The sequence below is a fragment of the Schistocerca nitens genome, chromosome 6 (genome assembly GCF_023898315.1).
Source record: "Schistocerca nitens isolate TAMUIC-IGC-003100 chromosome 6, iqSchNite1.1, whole genome shotgun sequence".
NCBI lineage: Eukaryota > Metazoa > Arthropoda > Insecta > Orthoptera > Acrididae > Schistocerca > Schistocerca nitens.
The window spans coordinates 366,003,993-366,026,815 of NC_064619.1; the positions used below are offsets into that span (position 1 = coordinate 366,003,993).

The 22,823-nt window shown below is 38.3% G+C and overlaps 1 protein-coding gene across 2 annotated transcripts in view; it reads left to right on the forward strand.

The window, feature by feature from the left end:
- LOC126262690 (ufm1-specific protease 1) overlaps nucleotides 1-22,823 on the forward strand; it is a 71,488-nt gene that overhangs the window by 14,060 nt on the left and 34,605 nt on the right. For both annotated transcript variants that reach the window (XM_049959466.1, XM_049959467.1), the window contains exon 3: nucleotides 6,446-6,661. In XM_049959466.1, coding sequence (XP_049815423.1) covers nucleotides 6,446-6,661 — 216 coding nt within the window. The remainder of the gene's footprint in view (nucleotides 1-6,445; nucleotides 6,662-22,823) is intronic.

Consider the following 22,823-nt stretch of genomic DNA (forward strand, 5'->3'; position numbering starts at 1 on the left):
ACAGGTCATTCCAAAGGATTTAAATATGCTAAACCTCATGTTAGTAAATTGTCGAAGTGTCTTAGCAAGATCCCTGAGCTACTCTCCGAAATAAAACAGTAGCAATGCCAATATTCTATTAGGTACCAAAAGCTGGTTGAAACCAGACATAAATAGCAGTGAAATTTTGAACACGGATTTGGACAATGTTTAGGAAGGATAGAACTGATGGTATGGGAGGTGGTGTGTTCATTGCAGTTAAAACGCTGTTTAAACGCAGTTGAGATCGATACTGGGTCAGACTGTGAAATAGTATGGATAAAGCTGTCAATCAGACAAAGATTGACCATTGTATTAGGATGTTTTTATAGACCACCAGCATCCGCAAAAAACATCACAGAACGTTTCAGGGAAAGTCTTGGGTACATGGGAAATAAATATGCAAATTATCTGTTAGTTATAGGTGGAGACTTTAATCTGGCATCCATTGCCTGGGAAAATTACACATTTATCAAAGGGGGCAGAAGGAAAGACTCGTGTGAAGTTATTCTAGGAATGTTCTCAACATACAACCTTGAGCAATTGGTTAGGAAACCAACTCCAGATGGGAACATATTAGATATCTTGGCGACAAACAAACCTGATCTTTTTGAGGAAGTTACTCTAGAAGAAGGTATTAGCAACCACAACATCATTGTGGCTTCTATGTCAGTGGAAGTTGCAAAAAAAAAAAAAAAAAAAACAGCATAGAGTTTTCTTGTTTGGTAAATCAAATAAAAGTGTCATTAATGAATATCTTCATTGCCAGCTCGAAGCATTCACTGCGGAACACAAAGATATTAAGTATCTTTGGTCGGAATTTGAAGGTATTGTCCACCACGTGCTAGAGAAGTATGTGCCTAGCAAAAATATAGGGGAGGGAAAGGATCCATTTTGGTACAACAAACATATTAGGAAGTTGCTGAGAAAGCAGAGAATTTTGCAGTCTTTTTAAACACAGTCACTGCCCTGCTGACAAACAGAAATTATGCAGAATGAAAGCAGCTGTCAAAAGGTCAGTGACAGATTCTTTTAACGAATTTGAAAGCAATATTTTATCTGTAGATTCTAAAAATAACCCCAAAAAATTTTGGTCATACATAAAATCTATGAACGCAAAAAATAATTCAATACCTTCTCTTGCTGACAGTACAGGTAATGTAACGGATGATGATAAACAGAAGGCAATTCTAAACCTAGTTTTCAAAAACTTGTTTACGGTAGAAGACTGCAGCACCATTCCCCCTTTCAATTATCGAACAAACACAAGGATGGCTGTCATAGTGTTTAGTGTATCTGGGATTGTAAAATAGTTAAGATCCTTGGACTCCAGGAAGGCATATGGCCCAGACAGTATCCCCGTAAGATTATATGTTGACTATGCTACAAATATAGCACCATTCTTATCCATAATCTATCAGAGATCTTTGGAACAGTGGAAAGTTCCACGGGACTAGAAGAAGGCACAGGTCATAGCAATCAATAAAAAGGATGCACATAATTACTGGCTAATTTCACTGGCATCAATTTGTTGTAGAATCGTGGAACATATTTTGTGTTAAGACATAATGATCTTTCTAGACTCTGAGAAGCTCATCTGCAGAAACCAGCATGGTTTTAGGAAACAGCAGTCGTGCGAGACACAGCTGGCCCTCTTTTTGCATGATATCCAACAGGTTCTAGATACCGGCTCCCAGGTTGATTCTATATTTCTCGACTTCCGAAAGGCGTTCGACTCAGTTCCGCACTGTTGCTTGCTCTAAAAAGTGCGCGCTTATGGTCTATCCGATGACGTATGTGGTTGGATAGAAAGTTTTTTGACAGACAGAGAGCAGTATGTCATCCTGAATGAGGTGACTTCAACAGAAACAAGCATAACTTCAGGTGTGCCCCAGGGCAGCATAATAGGTCCACTGCTTTTTACGATTTACATAAATGATCTGGTTGATGGTGTTGACAGCGGCATTAGACTGTTTGCCGATGAAGCTGTAGTCTACAGTAATGGAGTATCACACGAAAGTTGTGAACAAATCAATGAGGATTTGCAGAAAATGAATGTGTGGTGTAATGACTGGCAGTTATCTCTCAATATTAATAAGTGTAACCTACTGCGTATAACAAGGCGAAAATCCCCATTAATGTATTGGTACAAAATAAATGCCCAGTCTTTGGAAGCAGTAACATCCGTCAAGTATCTGGGTGTGACTATTCGAAATGATCTCAAATGGAATGTTCAGATTACACAAGTAACGGGCAAAGCAAACTCTCTTATTGCGGTTTATTGGTAGAATCCTGAAGTGATTCAGTCCTTCAACAAAGGAAATTGCTTACAATATGTTAGTTCGTCCAGTATTAGAGTACTGTTCATCTGTATGGGACCCTTACTAGTTGGGTCTGATTCAAGAGATTGAGAAGGTCCAAAGAACAGCGGCAAGATTGGTGACTGGTACATTTAACCATCACAAGAGTGTTACAAACCTCATAGAAAATTCGAAGTGGGACACACTTGCAGGTAGGCGATGCGCTAAACGGAAGGGGCTGCTCACTAAATTCTGAAATCCGATCTTCGCCTAGGATGTAGAGCATATATTATTACCACCAACTTTCAAATAGCCCAATGATCACCATTCAAAGATAAGGGAATTAGAGCTCGTACTGAGGTGTTCAGACAATTGTTTTTCCCTTGCACAATCTGCAAGTGGAACAGTGGGGGGATATGGCTTTGGCGCAAATTCTGCCCTCGTCACACACTGCTTGGTGGCTGGCGGAGTATATATGTAGATGTAGACTCAGTGATAATATAATCATAGAATACTACTTTTCTTATGACATGTACAACTGTATGCTTATGAACATTTAAAGCAAGTTGCCATTCTTTGCATTTCTTTTAAATCTTATTGATACCTGACTGCAGTTTCTTTCGACAGTACTTCATTATAGATAACTATATCCTTTGCAAAAAGCTTAAGATTACTGTGTCTGCAGAATCATTCATATACACCACAGATAGCAAGGGGCCAAACACACTTCCCTGAGGCACACCTGAAGTTGGTTCTACACTGTTGATGGCTCTCCATCAGAGATAACTTGCTGTGTTCTCCCTACCAAGAAATCCTCAAAGCCGTCACATATTTGATTTGATATCTCATACAGTCATGCTTAGTTTTACACCTTTCATGCATTAGTCTATGTTTCTGTAGAATTTTTTCATAGTAACTGTACACCTTCTAGGGTTCCTCCCATCATACTTGATATATATGTGTGCAATGCTTGAGTTGCAGTTCCTCTACATGTTTATTTGTTGAGCTAAAAATTTAAAGTTCATTGGCGAGATGTGACACTACTGCTTCTTTATGTAGTTTACTGAATAAATAAATCTTTCTGTATGTTTTATATGTCATTTGTCCTTTGATAATCATTGTCTCTGCAGCTGCCTCATGCCCACTGATGATGATTTTGATGTGAATGTCATGAAAGCTAGGTCAGACATACTTGTTGCCATTGGATGTAATACATTTCCATTGTGAGTGGGGTTCCGATCTATCTGTTATAGCTAGTTTTCAGAGAAGACATGTACTAATATATCAGATGATGTCTTGTCACAGTTACCACTAACATAACTGTAATTACAACAATTGATTGTTGAATGATTGAAAGTCTGATATTAGATAAACTGAACTCCACAATGTCCACAGACAAACATAACGTCAGTGCCCATGAAAGACAGTTTTGGATTCAAGTCTCAGCCTGGCAAACAGTGTTACTTTGCCAAGATGTTGTATGAAGAAAGGAAAAAAAGAAAAGCTCACACAACACACACAGAGAGGGAGATCTGAACATACAGATAGTTTACTCTTAACTTCAGTTAACCTACATTCATAGCAAAATTTGAAAGGCTGTCAATTAAACACATATCTTTCAGAAACACTAACATACAAAGAAGCCAAGACTTGCACAAAATAAAAACAAATAACAAACTGTCACAGAAAAATGTAAACCAAACAACACAATTCATAAATCCAATAAAATTAAATACATATTCTAAAGACACCTCATGACAGAATAAAAACTATTCTACAACCACTTTCTCACTAATTTGTCTCATGTGGACAGACCCAAACAAGACGATGATAGGTCAACAGAACAACATTGTGGATGACAGCTCATATACTCTCCAAACTAACCCAAATAAATTGTCTTCCTAACAATGCCACATAAATCTTTTGCTGGTACAGGTTGTAGAACTTTTTACCATTTTCATAGTTTCCCCACATATGACATATTTAACATAATTGTCCAAGGCATCAAACTTTGGCAGAAATGACAAGGTGCACAACATTTCTCACTATCCCTCATTCAACATCCAGCTCTATTTCATTTTGTAGTAGAATCCATGGCAGTTACACTCCAGAAACACACAATAACCCCTAGATACAATTTATAAATAGCATACCAAACAGTTTTTCAGACACAAAATTTACCACAATAGAATGTCACATAAAGCTATGCCCTCTACTAACATGCCAACTCTCAAATGTACCACCATATAGGACATCACACATGGTGCTATATTCTTGTAAGACTGAGGGCCAACCATTCCTTTTGATGAAAATGCAGATTATTCTCATGTATGTTAATAGTAATTAGTCAAAAATGAATATGAGGGTGCAGATGGCAAAACAAGAGAGGAAGTAAAGAGATCCCAACTTGCTTTGTCACAATATGTGGTTTCCGGGTCTTTTGACTTAAGTCATGACATCAGATCAGTGTAATGACAAACGTTTGTTCGAACATAGTGAAACATGTTTGTGTAGGCAAGAGAATTAAAACTTGAATATGTCAGTTTTTTATGCTCACATGTTAAAAATCATGCTCTTTCTTTACAAATATGCAGTTACTTTTTTCATTATTTAATTTTAATAAATGATAAGTGTAAGAAGCTGGAAAATTTTGAAGATTTATATAAAATAAGTAATATTCTAACCCTCGTTCATTCTAACTTCTCTGATGTGGCAGTCTGTCCATATTAATCTTCTTTGTGTGTAATGTTTTCTTCCGTTAAAGATCAAACACCAACTCAGATGAAGCAACAGTTAAAACACTAAACTTGCATTTGGAAGAATGGGACTGAAATCCCTATCTGGCCATCCAGAGTTAGGTCCTGTGGTCTCCCTAAATGGCTAATTTCCTACCCCATCCTTGTATAATACAAGCTTGTATTCCATCTATAACCTTGTTTTCGATGGAATTATATTCTTACTTCCTCCCCTTTAAGGATGAAAATTAATAAGTGTAATCTAACAAAGTGCAAGCCAGTGTATGTCAGCGGAAGCGTGAAACCCTACAATTAGAACTTCTGTGTCCTGACATTCTGGATTTTCCATTACTGTAATAAAATTGTGATTATATTACATTGTACCAGTGGTTGTTGTTGTTGTGGTCTTCAGTCCTGAGACTGGTTTGATGCAGCTCTCCATGCTACTCTATCCTGTGCAAGCTTCTTCATCTCCCAGTACCTACTGCAACCTACAGCCTTCTGAATCTGCTTAGTGTATTCATCTCTTGGTCTCTCTCTATGATTTTTAATCTCCACGCTGTCCTCCAATTCTAAATTGGTGATCCCTTGATGCCTCAGAATGTGTTCTACCAATCGGTCCCTTGTTCTAGTCAAGTAGTGCCACAAATTTCTCTTCTCCTCAATTCTATTCAATACCTCCTCATTAGTTATGTCATCTACCCATCTAATTTTCAGCATTCTTCTGTAGCACCACATTTCACAAGCTTCTTTTCTCTTCTTGTCTAAACTATTTATCGTCCATGTTTCACTTCCATACATGGCTACACTCCATACCAATACTTTCAGAAACGACTTCCTGACACTTAAATCTATACTCGATGTTAACAAATTTCTCTTCTTCAGAAATGCCTTCCTTGCCATTGCCAGTCTACATTTTATATCCTCTCTACTTCGACCATCAATGTTCATTTTGCTCCCCAAATAGCAGAACTCCTTTACTACTTTGTCTCATTTCCTAATCTAATACCCTCAGCATCACCCGACTTAATTAGACTACATTCCATTATCCTCGTTTTGCTTTTGTTGATGTTCATCTTATATCCTCCCTTCAAGATACTATCCATTCCGTTCAACTGCTCTTCCAAATCCTTTGCTGTCTCTGACAGAATTACAATGTCATCGGCTAACCTCAAAGTTTTTATTTCTTCTCCATGGATTTTAATACCTACTCCAAATTTTTCTTTTGTTTCCTTCACTGCTTGCTCAATATACAGATTGAGTAACATTGGGGAGAGGCTACAACCCTGTCGTACCAGTGGTTAAGATCTCTATTTTTACATGTTTGCTATGTATGCGAATCTGTTTATAATTTCATGTGATTGTTAAGGATTTTGAATGATATTCATACAGGCCTGCCTTGTCCTAGATGTACTCTACAGTGTATCCTGCAAAGTGATACACATCCCAAGTGGTCAACAACTGTGCAAGCACATTCCTGAGCTAGTGGAACACTTCTCTCAACTAGGGTCACCAGTGATGATGGGTGGTGACAAAGATTGTTCCGCAAAGTGTATTGTTGGAGTACACACAGATGTTGAAAGAAATGAAGCGTCACTTCTAGTAGTGGTAAGATGAGTTTATTTTATAACAGTGAATGATTTCAAAACAGGTTTCTTGATATAACTTCACACTTCACAGTCCTGACAAAGTTCTTTGCTGTCAGTAGGCTAAAGTTATTAAAATTTAGTAACTTTGGCAATGGAGACAAGTGTTTGTTAGTGTGTCTGCTAGATATTTAAAACTGCTTTTAACAGTGGAAGGATAGAGGGGCAGTAGAAGTGGGTATACCATATATTAAAGTGTTTCAGACACAAGCTGAGCAAATACGTCATTGACTTATTGTTGTTACACATTATATCAGCTTTTAATCTTCATTTGTTCATCTGCCTATATGCTGTAACCATCTGCATTTCAGTTTTCACTGTTCCTATGATATTTCTTACTTAACAATTTACTTGTCATTGTCTCTTTTCTTATTAAGCTGCATGTGTAATGCACAGGAAATGTGTGTGGAATGTGTGTTTCCACAACATGTTTGCACTTTGTTTTGTCTTACATTCAGCCGACATTTGTTCGATGATTTTTCTGACATTTTGCCAACATGAGTGACTGGCATTGTCAAAGTTTCACACTCCATTTGACAATGCAAGCCACTTGTGCTGGCGAAACATCAGAAAAATCATCAAACAAACATTGGCCAAAGATATACTTGAAAAAAGAGACAGCATTGGTCGTATATTTTTTTTATACTATTGCAAAATCGATTTTCTGTCACTGAGTGACCATCTTCAGTGCTATATTGTATAACTTAAATTGGGATGCACTGTTGTCACTATGCTTACGGCAATCACATAGACATGAGTCTATGTGATCGCCGTAAGCATAGTGACAACAGTGCATCCCAATTTAAGTTATACAATATAGCACTGAAGATGGTCACTCAGTGACAGAAAATCGATTTTGCAATAGTATAAAAAAAATATACGACCAATGCTGTCTCTTTTTTCAAGTATACCTGTTATCTGGTCGTTGTGCACAAGACAACATGGAGTCGCCAATCAATTGGCCAAAGAACCTGTAGTCTTACAATATGTTAGTCTTCTGCAACAGATCCCATGGAGAGTGGTCTCTAAGATGTGGAAAGAAGCCAGTGATGTACATTTAATTTAAGTGCAGTACAGTGAAATGACTTGACATGACAAAACACGGTAGTATTACAATTGTTATTGTAGTTATAAAATAACCTAAAATGTTGAACTTAAGTTATTGTCAATGTATACCTCAGTGGAGTAGCAGAAGTTGCTGAACAGCAAATTCTTTAATCTTGTCTTAAAACACCATCACATTATTCACCTGACATTTAATGTGCTCTGGCAGTGTGTTTAATAGATGAGTATCCATGTGTATTATATTCATGTCTCTAGTACTTTCTAGAATTCTAATTTGGGAATGATAAAAGATATATATCCTTCCTGGTGGTGTTTGTGTATGTGTGTAGCAACATCAGAAAGGATAACAAAATTTTACGTGTTGACCATAAAGAGTGTAGTAGGAACAATAATGTTTAAATGTGTAAGTGACTTGTTACAATACAGGATATGAAATTTAGTAGAGATAGCTGCCACCTCTGACAGCAATACTGTCTCTGTCGCAGCTTGCCATAGTCAACTGAGTTTGCTTGACAGATATGAGTGCATCATTTATGGTGCTTTAATGCCATCTTAGTCGTTAGCAACTGAGGCATGCCAGTGTCTTGGCAACCCATGACTGAGATGTTTTCAGTGGGTGAGAGATCTGGAGAATATGCTGGCCAGGACAATAGTCAAACTCACTCTGTATCGAGTTAGATAGGGACAGTACAGGTAACATGTCGTCTTGTACATATTAGCATGATACTAGTGGAATCTTGACCAGTGTGAGGAGCAGTACCCCAGAACAATAAACTGCAGCCTCAGTAGGCCACAATCATGCTGTAGCCATAGTTGGCATGTGCTGATGAACATTGTTCCTTCTTGTATGAGGTAAAACATGCTCTTTTCACAAGCAACTGACATTCAGTTTAATTTCTGAGTGAGAATCTTTCATCTACATCTACATACATACATACACCACAAACCACTATACTGCATGTAGTGGAGAGTACCTTGTATCATTACTAATCATTTCCTTACCACTTCCACTCTCAAATGGAGTGAGGGAAAAACGACTGTTTGTATGCCTCTGTTGTTGTTATTGTTGTTGTAGTGGTGGTCTTCAGTCCTGAGACTGGTTTGATGCAGATCTCCATGCTACTCTATTCTGTGCAAGCTTCTTCATCTCCCAGTACTTACTGCAACGTACATCCTTCCGAATCTGCTTAGTGTATTCATCTCTTGGTCTCCCTCTACAACCTTTACCCTACACACTGCCCTCCAGTGCTAAGTTTGTGATCCCTTGATGCCTCAGAACATGTCCTATCAACTGGTCCCTTCTTCTTGTCAAGTTGTGCCACAAACTTCTCTTCTCCCCAATTCTATTCAATACCTCCTCATTAGTTATGTGATCTACCCATCTAATCTTCTGCATTCTTCTGTAGCACCACATTTCGAAAGCTGCTATTCTCTTCTTGTCCAAACTATTTATCGTCTATGTTTCACTTCCATACATGGATACACTCCATACAAATGCTTTCAGAAACGACTTCCTGACACTTAAATCTATACTCGATGTTAATAAATTTCTCTTCTTCAGAAACGCTTTCCTTGCCATTGCCAGTCTACATTTTATATCCTCTCTACCTCGACCATCATCAGTTATTTTGCTCCCCAAATAGCAAAACTCCTTTACTACTTTAAGTGTCTCATTTCCTAATCTAATTCCCTCAGCATCACCCGACTTAATTTGACTACATTCCATTATTGTTGTTTTCCTTTTGTTGATGTTCATCTTATATCCTTCTTTCAAGACACTGTCCATTCCGTTCAACTGCTCTTCCAAGTCCTTTGCTGTCTCTGACAGAATTACAATGTCATTTACTGCTTGCTCAATATACAGATTGAATAACATCAGGGAGAGTCTACAACCCTGTCTCACTCCCTTCCCAATCACTGCTTCCTTTATAACTCTTATAACTGCCGTCTGGTTTCTGTACAAATTGTGAATAGCCCTTTACTCCCTGTATTTTACCCCGCCACCTTTAGAATTTGAAAGAGAGTATTCCAGTCAACATTGTCAAAAGCTTTCTGTAAGTCTACAAATGCTAGAAATGCAGGTTTGCCTTTCCTTAATCTTTCTTTTAAGATAAGTCGTAAGGTCAGTATTGCCTCACGTGTTCCAACATTTCTACGGAATCCAAACTGATCTTCCCTGAGGTCGGCTATTACCCATTTGTCCATTCGTCTGTAAAGAATACACATTAGTATTTTGCAGCTGTGATTTATTAAACTGATAGTTCGGTAATTTTCACATCTGTCAACACCTGCTCTCTTTGGGATTGGAATTATTATATTCTTCTTGAAGTCTGAGGGTATTTCGCCTGTCTCATACATCTTGCTCACCAGATGGTAGAATTTTGTCAGGACTGGCTCTCCCAAGGCCGTCAGTAGTTCTAATGGAATGCTGTCTACTCCCGGGCCTTGTTTTGACTTATGTCTTTCAGTGCTCTTCAAACTCTTCACGCGGTATCATATCTCCCATTTCATCTTCATCCTCTTCCATTTCCATAATGTTGTCCTCAAGTACATCGCCCTTGTATAGACCCTCTATATACTCCTTCCATCTTTCTGCTTTCCCTTCTTTGCTTAGAACTGGGTTTCCATCTGAGTTCTTGATATTCATACAAGTGGTTCTATTTTCTCCAAAGGTCTCTTTAATTTTCCTGTAGGCAGTATCTATCTTACCCCTAGTGAGCTAAGCCTCTATATCCTTACATTTGTCCTCTAGCCATCCCTGCTTAGCCATTTTGCACTTCCTGTCGATCTCATTTTTGAGACATTTGTATTCCTTTTTGCCTGCTTCATTTACTGCATTTTTATATTTTCTCCTTTCATCAATGAAATTCAATATTTCTTCTGTTACCCAAGGGTTTCTACCAGCCCTCGTCTTTTTACCTACTTGATCGTCTGCTGCCATCACTATTTCATCCCTCAGAGCTACCCATTCTTCTTCTACTGTATTTCTTTCCCCCATTCCTGTCAATTGTTCCCTTATGCTCTCCCGAAACTCCGTACAACCTCTGGTTTAGTCAGTTTATCCAGGTCCCATCTCCTTAAATTCCCATCATTTTGCAGTTTCTTCAGTCTGTACAGACCCTAATTTCCCTTACCCCATCTTCATGGTCCTCCATGAAATGTGTTTTGGCAGTAATAAAATCATTCTGCAGTGAGCTTCAAATGCCTATACCCTGAATTTTCTCAATAGTGTTTCATGCAAGTAATGTCATTTTCCCTTTGGGTAATCTCATCTGAGTTAATGTAGCATCTTCTTAACTTTCAGTTGTTGATTAACCTACTGGTAACAAGTCTAGCAGCATGTCCCTGAATTATGTGTCAGTGTCTTCCTTCATTCTGAGTAGGTAGTGATCCCGAACACTTGAGCAGTATTGATCCCAAACACTTGAGCATTAGTGATCTCAAACACTCAAGCAGTTCTCAGGAATGCAGTCAATTGTTCTATACATGGTCTCCTTGCGGATGAGCTACAGTTCACTATAACGCTCCCAATAAACTAAAGTCAAATATATGCTTTCCCTACTATTGTCCTTATGTGCTTGTTCCATTTTATATTGCTTTGCAATGTTATGTTGAGATATTTGATTGATGTCATTACATTAAGTGGCATGTCACTAATACCGTATTAGAACGTCAGATTTTTTTTCCCTACTCATCTGTATTAACTACCGTATTTACTTGAATCTAAGCCGCACTTTTTTTCCGGCCTTTGTAATCCAAAAAACCAACTGTGGCTTAGAATCGAGTGCAAAAAAGCGGAAGTTCTGAAAAATGTTGGTAGGTGCCGCCACAACTAACTTCTTCCATCGAATATATGTAGCGCTACACAGGCATGCTTTGTAGGCACAGAGATAAATACTGGCGCCAAAACCTCTGCGTCAGTAAAAAAAAAAAAAAAGGTGGAAGACGAGCTTTTTTTTCTCCGCCCCGAGTTTCGACCACTGCATTTTCATACATTATCCAACGAAGTAAATACAAATTCCGTATTGTTCTTCTTCGAATGTAGCAGAATTTCAATGTACTACGAAAATCCTATTGGCAAGACTGTTAGGGATGTTTGTCAATATGGCCAACTCTACGTTCTGAATTTTTTCCTATCTGTGATAAGAGATGGTGGCTAATAGGAACCTGATGAAATGTGAATCACATGCAGTATTCTCTTCACCATAGGAATAATATGAATATAAACATTTTGCCATGTATTCTTTTGTGTTTGCTGGTATCTCATTTAAATCCTGTCTGCCTAATAAACTACAAAACTTGAGTGAGACAACAGCAAAACGGAAGAATATACGTATCGTGTCATGTTTATATTCGTATTATTCTTATGCCTAATAGTGATACAGTCAGAAATGAAGCACGGCAACTGACTAGATTTTTAAATGTAAGATGACTAATTTCTGTGCAGAATTTGATGTACTAAAGAAGCGGCCGCAAAGATTTTCAAACGGAGAAAAATTTTCGCCTAACTCTCATTCAGAACATGTTCTATCATACGCAATCTATTATTTGGTTCTTGTTGATCATTATCAAAGAAAGCAGCAGTGTAAGTAACAACAAATAGCAGTCTCTTGCCATTGTTTCGGTAATGAGATGATTCCTCTCCTTTTTTTGTTGTAAGCGGCAGTAGCGCGCACAAAAGCAAGCCATGCCGCGAGCGGCGACACGCCGTAAACACGCACTATCAGAATGCGACAAACAATGCATGACACAGTACAGTAACGCATTTTCAGCTTAGAGTGACGTAAACACCTATAACAAAGAAAACGGCACTTATCAGATCAAAGCAAAATAAGCAATTGATTCAAACCAGACGAAGCACGTGAAAAAGGAAGGGTACCCGTATAAATACGGACGGAGCGGAGCGCCTGACGCATAGCAATGGCTACCTGGTAAAGCTTAACTGCTAAGATTGACTCGAACCAAACCACTGTATCATCTTTCATTCGACCTAAATTGGGTCTCATATTACAATGGACAAACTTTGTTTCGATTTGGAGGTGCGGCCTAAAACTTTTCTCTCCCTTTGAATTTTGAGTCTCAAATTTCTGGCGCGGCTTAGATTCGGGAATTTTTTTTTCCTTTATTTCGAGTCTCATTTTTCAGGTGCGGCTTAGATTCGAGTGCGGCTTAGATTCGAGTAAATACGGTAATGCTTTTCTACATATAGACAAGCTGCCATTCACCAATAGACTTTCTAAGTCGTCCTGTGTCATTTTACACTCACTCAACAATAATACTGTACTATACTACATCATCATCAGAAAACAGTTGCAGGTTGTTGCTCACTGTATCTATCAGATCATTTATTTATATATCTAAAAACAAAGATGATGTGACTTACCAAATGAAAGTGCTGGCAGGTCGACAGACACACAAACATACACACAGAATTCAAGCTTTCGCAACAAACTGTTGCCTCATCAGGAAAGAGGGAAGGAGAGGGAAAGACGAAAGGATGTGGGTTTTAAGGGATGGGTAAGGAGTCATTCCAATCCCGGGAGCGGAAAGACTTACCTTAGGGGGAAAAAAGGACGGGTATACACTCGCGCGCGCACACACACACACACACACACACACACACACACACACACACACACATAACCATCCACACATATACATAGAGTAAGAGCAGTCCTATCACACTTCCCAGGGAAACTCCTGATGATACCCTTGTCTCTGATGAATACTTGCTGTCAGGGACAGCATGCTAGGTCCTAATACATAAGAAGTCTGCGAGCCACTTGCATATCTGGGAACCTGTTTTTGTATGCTTGAGCATTTGTTTAAGTATGCAGTAGGGCTTACAGAAATCTACAGGGTGTATATGACCCGGGACAACCGGGAGATCCGGGAAAAATCTGGGAATTTTTTCATCCGGGAGAAAACCAGGAAAAACCCGGGATATTTTTATAATTCCGGGAATTTTTCATTGTTTTAGTTTTCAGTTAAATTTTTGTAATTTTGACTGGTAAGAACCGATACTCTAACAAAGGATATTAGTGTATCCCGCTACTGCAGAATAATACTTCAACAATAAAATATAAACGAGAGAAAAAAACGAAAATAACTTAAATTGCAAAGAAAAGGCGCCATATACAACAACTACACACAGTGCTCATGCAAGTGTCTGCCAATTGAAAATGTGTCAAAGGCTTTAGGAAGACTATGCAGTGCTTCATAACAACAAATTGCCTCCATTGAGCGAGAAGTCGCAACTGGTTACATTTTATTTGTTTTAGCAGTTATGCGCGGGCTTATGATGCGAGGCAACGGCCGTGCCGCAGTGGATACACCGGTTCCCATGAGATCACTGAAGTTAAGCACTGTCTGGCGTGGCCGGCGCTTGGATGGGTGACCATCCAGCCGCCATGCGCTGTTGCCATTTTTCGGGGTGCACTCAGCCTCGTGATGCCAATTGAGGAGCTACTCGACCGAATAGTAGCGGCTCCGGTCAAAGAAAACCATCATAACGACCGGGAGAGTGGTGTGCTGACCACACGCCCCTCCTATCCGCATCCTCATCTGAGGATGAGACGGCGGTCGGATGGTCCCGACGGGCCACTTGTGGCCTGAAGACGGAGTGCTTATGCGCATGTGCAGTTGAGTCACGTTTGAGTAGTAGATTCTCCCGCTTCTGGCAACACGAATGTGGCTGTTGGCTGTGCAAGCAGTCGCAGCAAGGAGCTAGATGCTACCGGGAAAAGGGGGCGCCAAATTCATATTCTTGAGGAAAAAAAACTTGTTTCACAAAGCACCTAGCATCCAGCGCACGTTTGCCTATCGATTATTCATATGATTTTGAAATGGTTCCCTGTTGGTTTTTGAACACATTTTAAGTTGATTTCTGAATGAATCGTGAGTTGACTTTTGAATGCATGCATAGTGTATGTGATGTCTCTATCAGGAGAATCCTCGTTGCATCTAGAAATAAACTTTCCGCAGACAAAAGGGGACGAGGCTATACGAGCTTAGGTAGTAAAGCCGAACGGATGAATGCCAATCGCTGCCTGATTATGTGGTAGATTGGGTTTGCGATTGATCAGCATTGTTGTAATTACTAGCGAAATCCATAGCTTCAGACCACCAGAATGGAAATAAACAACTGACATGAATAACTGGTGAGAAAGATTACATATTATCTTCTCGGTGTATCCAAGAAAATGAAATTTTGACAGAAAATTTTTGGCCAGATTGCTACACTAGTAAGGACCAGTAGTACAGTCCCCGGCTAGCAGCCACGTAAGTTCTATTCTGGAAGTAACGTGGAAAACGTGTTGTTCGAACACATAATAACGCCTAACCAGAAAATAATCGCGGGACAAATAAGCCTGTGATTCTGGCAGGCTTAGTGAAGTTAATCGGCGAACTACTTTTGACAGTGGCAGCAATAGCTATAGAATTGGTGATGACAAGATTGTTTGTTAGAACGAGGAAGAAGAAGAAATGGGGACATCACACAAATTATGGAAGAATAAGACGATCCCAAATTTATATAAAAATTTCGTAATACTACTTTTCGATCTCATGCTTGAGAAGCTGGTGCGTATGAATGAAATGTGAAACTATTTCCTAACATAAAGTCTTTTGCTTGTAGTAGGACTAATAGGCATTTAATATTGGTACTTATTGGATTATAGTCTGTCGTGTTATAAAAATGGCCATTTGTGCCAAAACAGTCTCGTTTATTTGGTGTGTTACAAAATTGCTGCCATATTAGAATGGCCTATTTTGTTTTATCTAACAGACAGTGACAAAATAGACGTAATCAGATCGAGAAACCACACCAGTCTTGGGTATTATTTGTATTAACAGCTTTTTCAGTATTAGATAACGACATTTAGATTTTTCATGTAGCAAAACGTTTGACGAACTTTGATGAGGTAATAGATTCTTTCACAGAAAGAAAAGAACGCCATGTAAAGCTGTAGCAAGATTAGAAAGAAAAAAAATGCTAGGAGCTAACGTTTGAAGAAATGTGTAATTTCTTGCTTATCTCTTGTCAGTATTGGTTTTATATATCCTATATTTAATTTTATGTCACACAAAACAGTAAATTATTAACTAATAGGCAATAAAGAGTTCAGATTTTCTGAAGAGTTCGTGTTCTCTCGCTTACAAATAATCCCATTCACTATTAATTGCGAGATTTTTTTAAAGAGGGGCAGGCTGTCAAACCGGTCAACTGGGAGCAGGAGAGGCATCACAGACATTTCAATTTCCACTCTCCTGAATATAGTTTGGACGTGCGGTAGAAAAATGGTTTATGAAGAGATGTGGCACTGCACTTTGGCATATTTAAGACCAAATAATGTGTCTTACATTTCCTTGAATACATATGTTTTATGTTTCAGACTTTTCAGAATCATGTGCGCTACAAGATGAAAATATTTTGAAAATTCGATTTTTTTTAGTATTGACCCGGTTCGCAAACATTGTAGAGTCGGGACTGATGCGCAGAGCAGTCTGAGTTATAGTGGGTAGTCTCCATGTGACCAGTGTTTACATTTAGTGATTTTGCTGTTTCCCCTTTGTTTACTCTCACGTCCAATGAAAACAAAACAGATATCTGTGGCTGGGAGCTATCAAGTGAATTAAAACAAATCAAATAATTACGGAAGGCTGAAATATGTCGTTAGTTAGCTTTTATTTCATTTCCACCTTTCTGACAATAAAGCATTAATTTCCTTGCGGAACAATGAAGTTATTTTTGTCTGCTAAAGAAATTTGACTTTTGTTAACCTTTTCCGCAGAGGCAGTCAATGAATTTGAAACGAAATGTTTAATTCCACAGTACTGGCTAGTTTCAACTGTTCGCTTCTTTTCAAGTGCACGTTTTCATTTTCTAGCATGTATGGCATTATGCCATAATAAAGAACCAAACATGATATAATACAGTACTGGTGCTCCAAGAAAATTTACATCCAGAAAACCACACTGAGAAGCTTAATATCGGGTCAAGGTCTACTTCATTGGGAATCCGGACATACGAATGTGCACTTTAAGTATGCACTTTAAATGTGCACATTTTAATATTGTTCACGAAATTCTGATGCTCTTGCAGTATCCTCTGATGTCTTGTTTCTTTTATGACATAACGTATGATCTTTCAATGTTTTACACGTATGTACATACAGGCTTCCTACGTTATGAACCAAGTGCGGTGTCGCCTGTTATCTGTGCTCTCTGACAACTGCTGAACAGGTCGCGGGAAAATATTGCGAATGGTGGTTTGAAAAGCATTACTTTCAAAGTAAATATCCTTTTATGTAAGTAGAGCTATGTGCAAGAATGTACCATTAATTTATTAAATCACAGAGCGTTTGACTCTCATTTAAAAATCAACTCTTTGATGACGAGCCATTTAGGAGGATTTCGAACCCTGAAGATCAGACATTTATGACATCATTAAAAAATTTACTGGCACATTTGTGTGATATATCTTAAAGTGTAACACGCGCAAAAAAGATCAACAGTATATGCGAAAGCTTAGCTTCTCTTGCAGCTTGAGACCAATATTATATGTGAAAGCTTTGCTTTTCTTGTAGCAACACTATGTATATTAATTTAAACTATTAACTTTCCTTGTTTGTGTGTTCGTGCTACTTAACAGTGATGTTGCTGTTGGCTGACTACATCACGTGTCTTATGCTCTGAACATCCACCGTTATCGGCTGGCGAGATCACGTGACATGAGCTACGAACGGCTCACAAAAGCGCATCGAAATCTCTATTTCAATGATTCGGAAATTAACATGTGGTGTGTGGTGGAATTCCAATGTATGCTTTTGCAATATGAAAATACGCAGCGTACATGTTGCTGCACATCAAAGATATTTCCAAAACGTGTCTTTTTCCCTGAGTTTCGTTTTCTAAAGTGCCGGGAAATTGTATGCCCGTTTATAAACCATAACCATTCAAAGGATTAATAAGGGAAAATATACTGTCACCCGGGAGAAAGTGTATTTTTAACCGGGAATTTTTTTTCCTTGTCCACATATACACCCTGATCTAGGAATATTGAATTTGCCTGTTGCCCTTCATCCATGATTTGCAGGATACCATGTGAGGAAAGGGTAAGCTGAGTTTCACACAAGACTGAACAGAATGCAGATGGCATTGTTCTTATCCTTGTGCTGTCATGCTGAATTGCTGATCAGTTGCATATCTATGTAGTCCACGCCATGCCAACTTGAAGTTTCTAGCATATTATCTTCATAGTGCTGCAATTTTTGTGGCCACCAATGTATACATTGTGGAGTATTTGTCAAAATACCAAGTTTTTGAGGTCTCTGCAGGCTGTTCCAGAATTAAGACCAGATAAGTTTTCTAATAAACTTCTGTATTCTGAAAATACTCTCAATGTAAATTAAGTTTCCCTAAAATTTCATAAGGCATTAGTGAAAGGAAATGTGCAGAACATATTAGTACATTCATTTTCAAGTAAACAATGTCAGTAATCATGCCTACTGCAATATAGCTGAACCAAGTCATTTCAAGAATTCTTGGCAGGGGGTTCTCAGGTTAAGATTGTGACTTTTCTGTAGTTCCAAAAAACTTACTTTCTGCTTCTTGTATTTCATTGTTTCACAAACCTATTTTATAGTTTTGAGACCAGTGGGAACCATTGAACCATTTGTACTGAGCAATGTCAAAATTCAGTTTTGCCTTGAACCATCTAGTAATACTTTCATATATTTTGTTAGTTGCCTTTTTAAAAGAGGACTGTCCACATTTTCTGTCCATACTTATGTCATCTGTGGGAAGAACAAAATTCGCACCTTCTGAAACTGCAAGTTGAAGATCATACATGTATATCGGAGACAACAGAAGAGCCGAATTAGAACTTTGTGGTGTACCATTTCTGATTCTGAGTGCTTATTTTTTATGTGACAGATGTGTGATCAATACACTTCATTTTCTGTCATTTATAGAACCTACAGTTCATGAACCTGCTCTGTTTATTGTTTCTTAATAATTTGACTTTTAAATCAAGTCTAAAATATCCCTATTGTTGTAACCGACCAGTTACTAAAGCTACTGACCACAGCAGATGTATGTCCGCCACTACAACAAGCGTAGTGCACACTGACACTCAAACGGTGCACCTGCAACTACCGAAGGTGGGAGCCAGGGGCAGTCTTGTCACCAACTGCTGTCACTAGGTCTGCCATGTGTACGCAGCACTACACTAGCAGCACCTGACGTTGATGGTATCTTCATAGGGGCATGCATGGGCCTCCGTGGCCTCAGTTCTTAAATGTGTCCAAGATGTGTAAACTACTTTCATTGCATTCTTGTTGATGTCACTCTGTGACCCAGTAAATTACCTCTCTTTTACGGTTGTGTGTTTCCTTGTTTTCCTAGTTAGAACACAAGTGGTAACATGGAGGGTTGAATTTTTGATGTGTTTTGGATTCTTAGGTTTTTCTGTCATTTGCTTCTTCCATGGAATCTTTACTCCAGTCACTTGTGTAACAAAAGCAGGCACATACAGCTGCGTTGGGATGGTTGTTCGCTTCTTTCACCCAGGCTCAGCTGCCTGTTGTTAAGCACTGCCATACTGGCATGCGTACAAGAAGTGGCTTCCGCAACGTTTCGTAGTGTTCTGGGTGGTTGACATGGATATGAGAGAGACTTTTCTTAGCATGGATATCCCCTCATATGTATCTCCTACTGTGCCAGTTAGCTCCTCTGCAAGAATCAGCACTGCTTTCTTTTGACAGTATTTGTAGTTTGCTGTCCTGCTATCACAAGCATACACATGTAGTCACTGTAGATGTTGAATTCTACCAATAACGCAAACAGTCGCAACACTCAAATAGAGCTTAGTCTCAGGAATGGTCCGAGATGCACTCATTTGTTGGACACCAGATAAGGAGGTTGTAGTGGTTAATAAAAAAAAAAAGAAAAATATTAGAGAAGAAAAGAAAAGAAAAGGTTGAAAATGTGGGAAGAAATGGTGAATAAAAAAGTGGTTTTATAACTGTAAATGACCGTGAAAAAGGGAAAGAATGAAAAGCAAATCGGACTTCGTATTATAGAAAGGCTATCGGACTTCGTGATTCGGAAAAGCTATTGTTGGGGTGGTCCTTGTGGCGTATTTGAGCAAAAGTTAAACCAATTTCCACTACAAAAATTATTGAAAAAGAACAGAGAATAACAAAATGTAACTGACAGGTGGAAATGGCGTAGCTTAGAGTTAATTCTTTACCATGTTAACCTGTCTTCTTGTTTCGTGCGGCGTCCAGGTCTTCAAAAATCTCCTACTTCATTTCTGCGTGAAAATTCTGCTCTGAAATCTTGCAGTAAGTTTCATTGTCCAGGAATTTCTAAGGTATACAAAACCATCTTGATATTAAATGCAATTTATTTTACGTTGCTTCCCTCCTCCAAATGTCATAACAACTTCCACAATATGTCTACACATTAAAATCAGATCAAGACTAGCTAATAAGTTTTTTTACATCAGCATCAGATCACGTCTGCATTAAGCTTCCGCTCTCAAGAGACAAGAAACGAATAGAAAACAAAAAAAGAGTTACAATTTTAGTATTTTCTCTGCCGTCGAGCACTCATACCGCTGCGACGGGATATTTTTTATCTGAGGGAACGAGTGTAGCGCGGCGAAATTCAAAGTCCTGCTACATCGCCCCCTCGACAGTCACGCTAAAACATTTAGCGTGGCAGGCTAGCAAACAATAGAATAGATATACCTAAATGTCTATTATACATATTTTCATAGGAAACGCCACATGCATACTTAGGGGATTATCTTTGTCAATACTTATATTCTAAATCTATATACTACATACAATTGTTACAGTTTTGATCCTTTTTACACAATTAATATATATTTACATACAGTGTGTTTGAACAAGCTGCTCACCAGCGCAGTTAATGTTGTGCGCTTCCAGCGGTGGTTTCCCAATGCATCTCTGGCAGCACGTAGTCTTTGTGCATGCGCAATAGCATCACTGAATTTCGCGTGCGGCAGTTTCAAAATCTCTGTGTTATGACAATCTTGCACAGTATTCACTTTCACATAGTGTTCATTACAAGTTGTTATTCCAGCATAAATGGCGCGTTAAGTTCGGTGACACCATAAGATTGAGCGTGTGCGTGATCTGAAGCAACGTCCATGTCTTCTGTTACGACACAACACTCCAGGTCCTTGTGCGTTTTCATGACTATTGTTCCCGGGGCATATATGGTCGATGTAGTTTTTAGCCTCCACATCGCCTACGACAGGTGCTGAGTTTATTGTCTCCAAAGTATCTGAAGGCCGGCCAGGAACAACAGCGTCGATGTTCGCAAAGGTAGGTGTTTCACCACGTTGTTTACACTTGCCAACAAACGTTCATTTGCAGTGTGAAAATCCTCATTATCGTCGAAGTAAATTGCAGTTTATATCGATTTACAAACAGCTATTTGATTTATGCACCATAAGTTTCACAAACAACACAAAATTCGTCGTTTATAACGTTCACAGTTTGCAACACTTTTTTGCAATATTTACATTTTAACAGTTCACTTTGTCCAAGCATGTTTACATCGTTAATTATGAAAGCTTACATTTCGTGGTCACATTTCAAAATATGTTGACAATATGCAAAGTTTTAATACATATACAAATACATATAAATTTACAAGAATCTGCATGTGAAATATTTACACTAAAAAATTATACAAAGTCCCATTGGCTTTCTTTTATTGGGGTATTTTTTTTTTTTTTTTTTTTTTTTCAGGTTTGGGCGTGCCAAGGGATATCAGACTTAATACTTAAAGCACGGGCTTTCCTTCATTTATTATTTATCTCTTTCTTTTGATTCCATATCTTGGCTAGTGGTTGACCAGGCTTGTAATGCCATACTCAATTTTCTTCGTGTCTTTTAATTCATACCTGAAAGTTTACTGTCACACAATATATTCTTACATTCCATAAACAAACAATACCCAGCTGCAAGAGGTGGTAGGATAATGGAGAAAGAAAGAAAGATAGACTGGAAGAAACTATTCACTACCTAAAAACTACCAAATCCTACAGCTAATACATAAGAAAGAGAACATAATACATTAAAACATTTGCATCACCTTTAAGGGGTGTGTGAAAGGAGGTGCTTACAATTTACCAAATCATGGGTAAATGTAAGTGTCCTTACGTCAAGTCTGTGTAGTGTAACATCATGACAGATTCTCTGTTTGTGTTGTGATTGTTCATATGACTTAGTGTATTATACCTTAACAAATCCTTGCATGAGTGAATCGCATATCTGCTCAGTACTTCCTCAATATCTTCACTTCTTGTGGATACCGTCTATACAAATGGAAAATGTATCTCAGAGATTGTCTCTCTCATAATGTGTATTATATAATGACATATCAAATTTCCTCTCAAGAGTTCAACCATGAACTTTCTTCTACTTTAATGAAGGTTAAACATTATGTATGTTGTGTATATATATATCATTTCTTTCTATAAAACATAAATAAAGAACGTAGTCTTATAATTGACAGTAAAATGTCTCTTTCTCAGTGACCGTTGCTTGACATCGGCTGCACAGGTGGTCACTTCTCCTTTGCACTTACCTTGCATTACCTGAAAAGTCAAATGTTGTCTTCAAAGTAGATTTAATTTTGTCATCTGTTCGCTAAGTGGAGGTGTTGTACGAGTCGCAAAAATGGCCTTAATAACTCTCCTATCTTTTGCTTCCTCAGGGTTTTCTGTCGTGTGTAAGTATAATAAAGGCTAACATGGCACTAAATTTCACTTTCGTAAAAAAAATTTTTTTATACAAATGTAATCACATGAAGGCTGTGTAAAAACTATATTTCAACTTAAGTTCCTTAAAATATCATTCTCCTGTCTGAACACGAACTATAAATGTTTTGTTCCACACAGTGGCTTAACAAAACTTAACGAAAGGTTACCAAGTTACACTTCTGCAATAAATTAAAGCTAATGTGTTTCCAAGCTACATTCTTATTACACTTATTTCCACAGCTGTAATCATCATTAT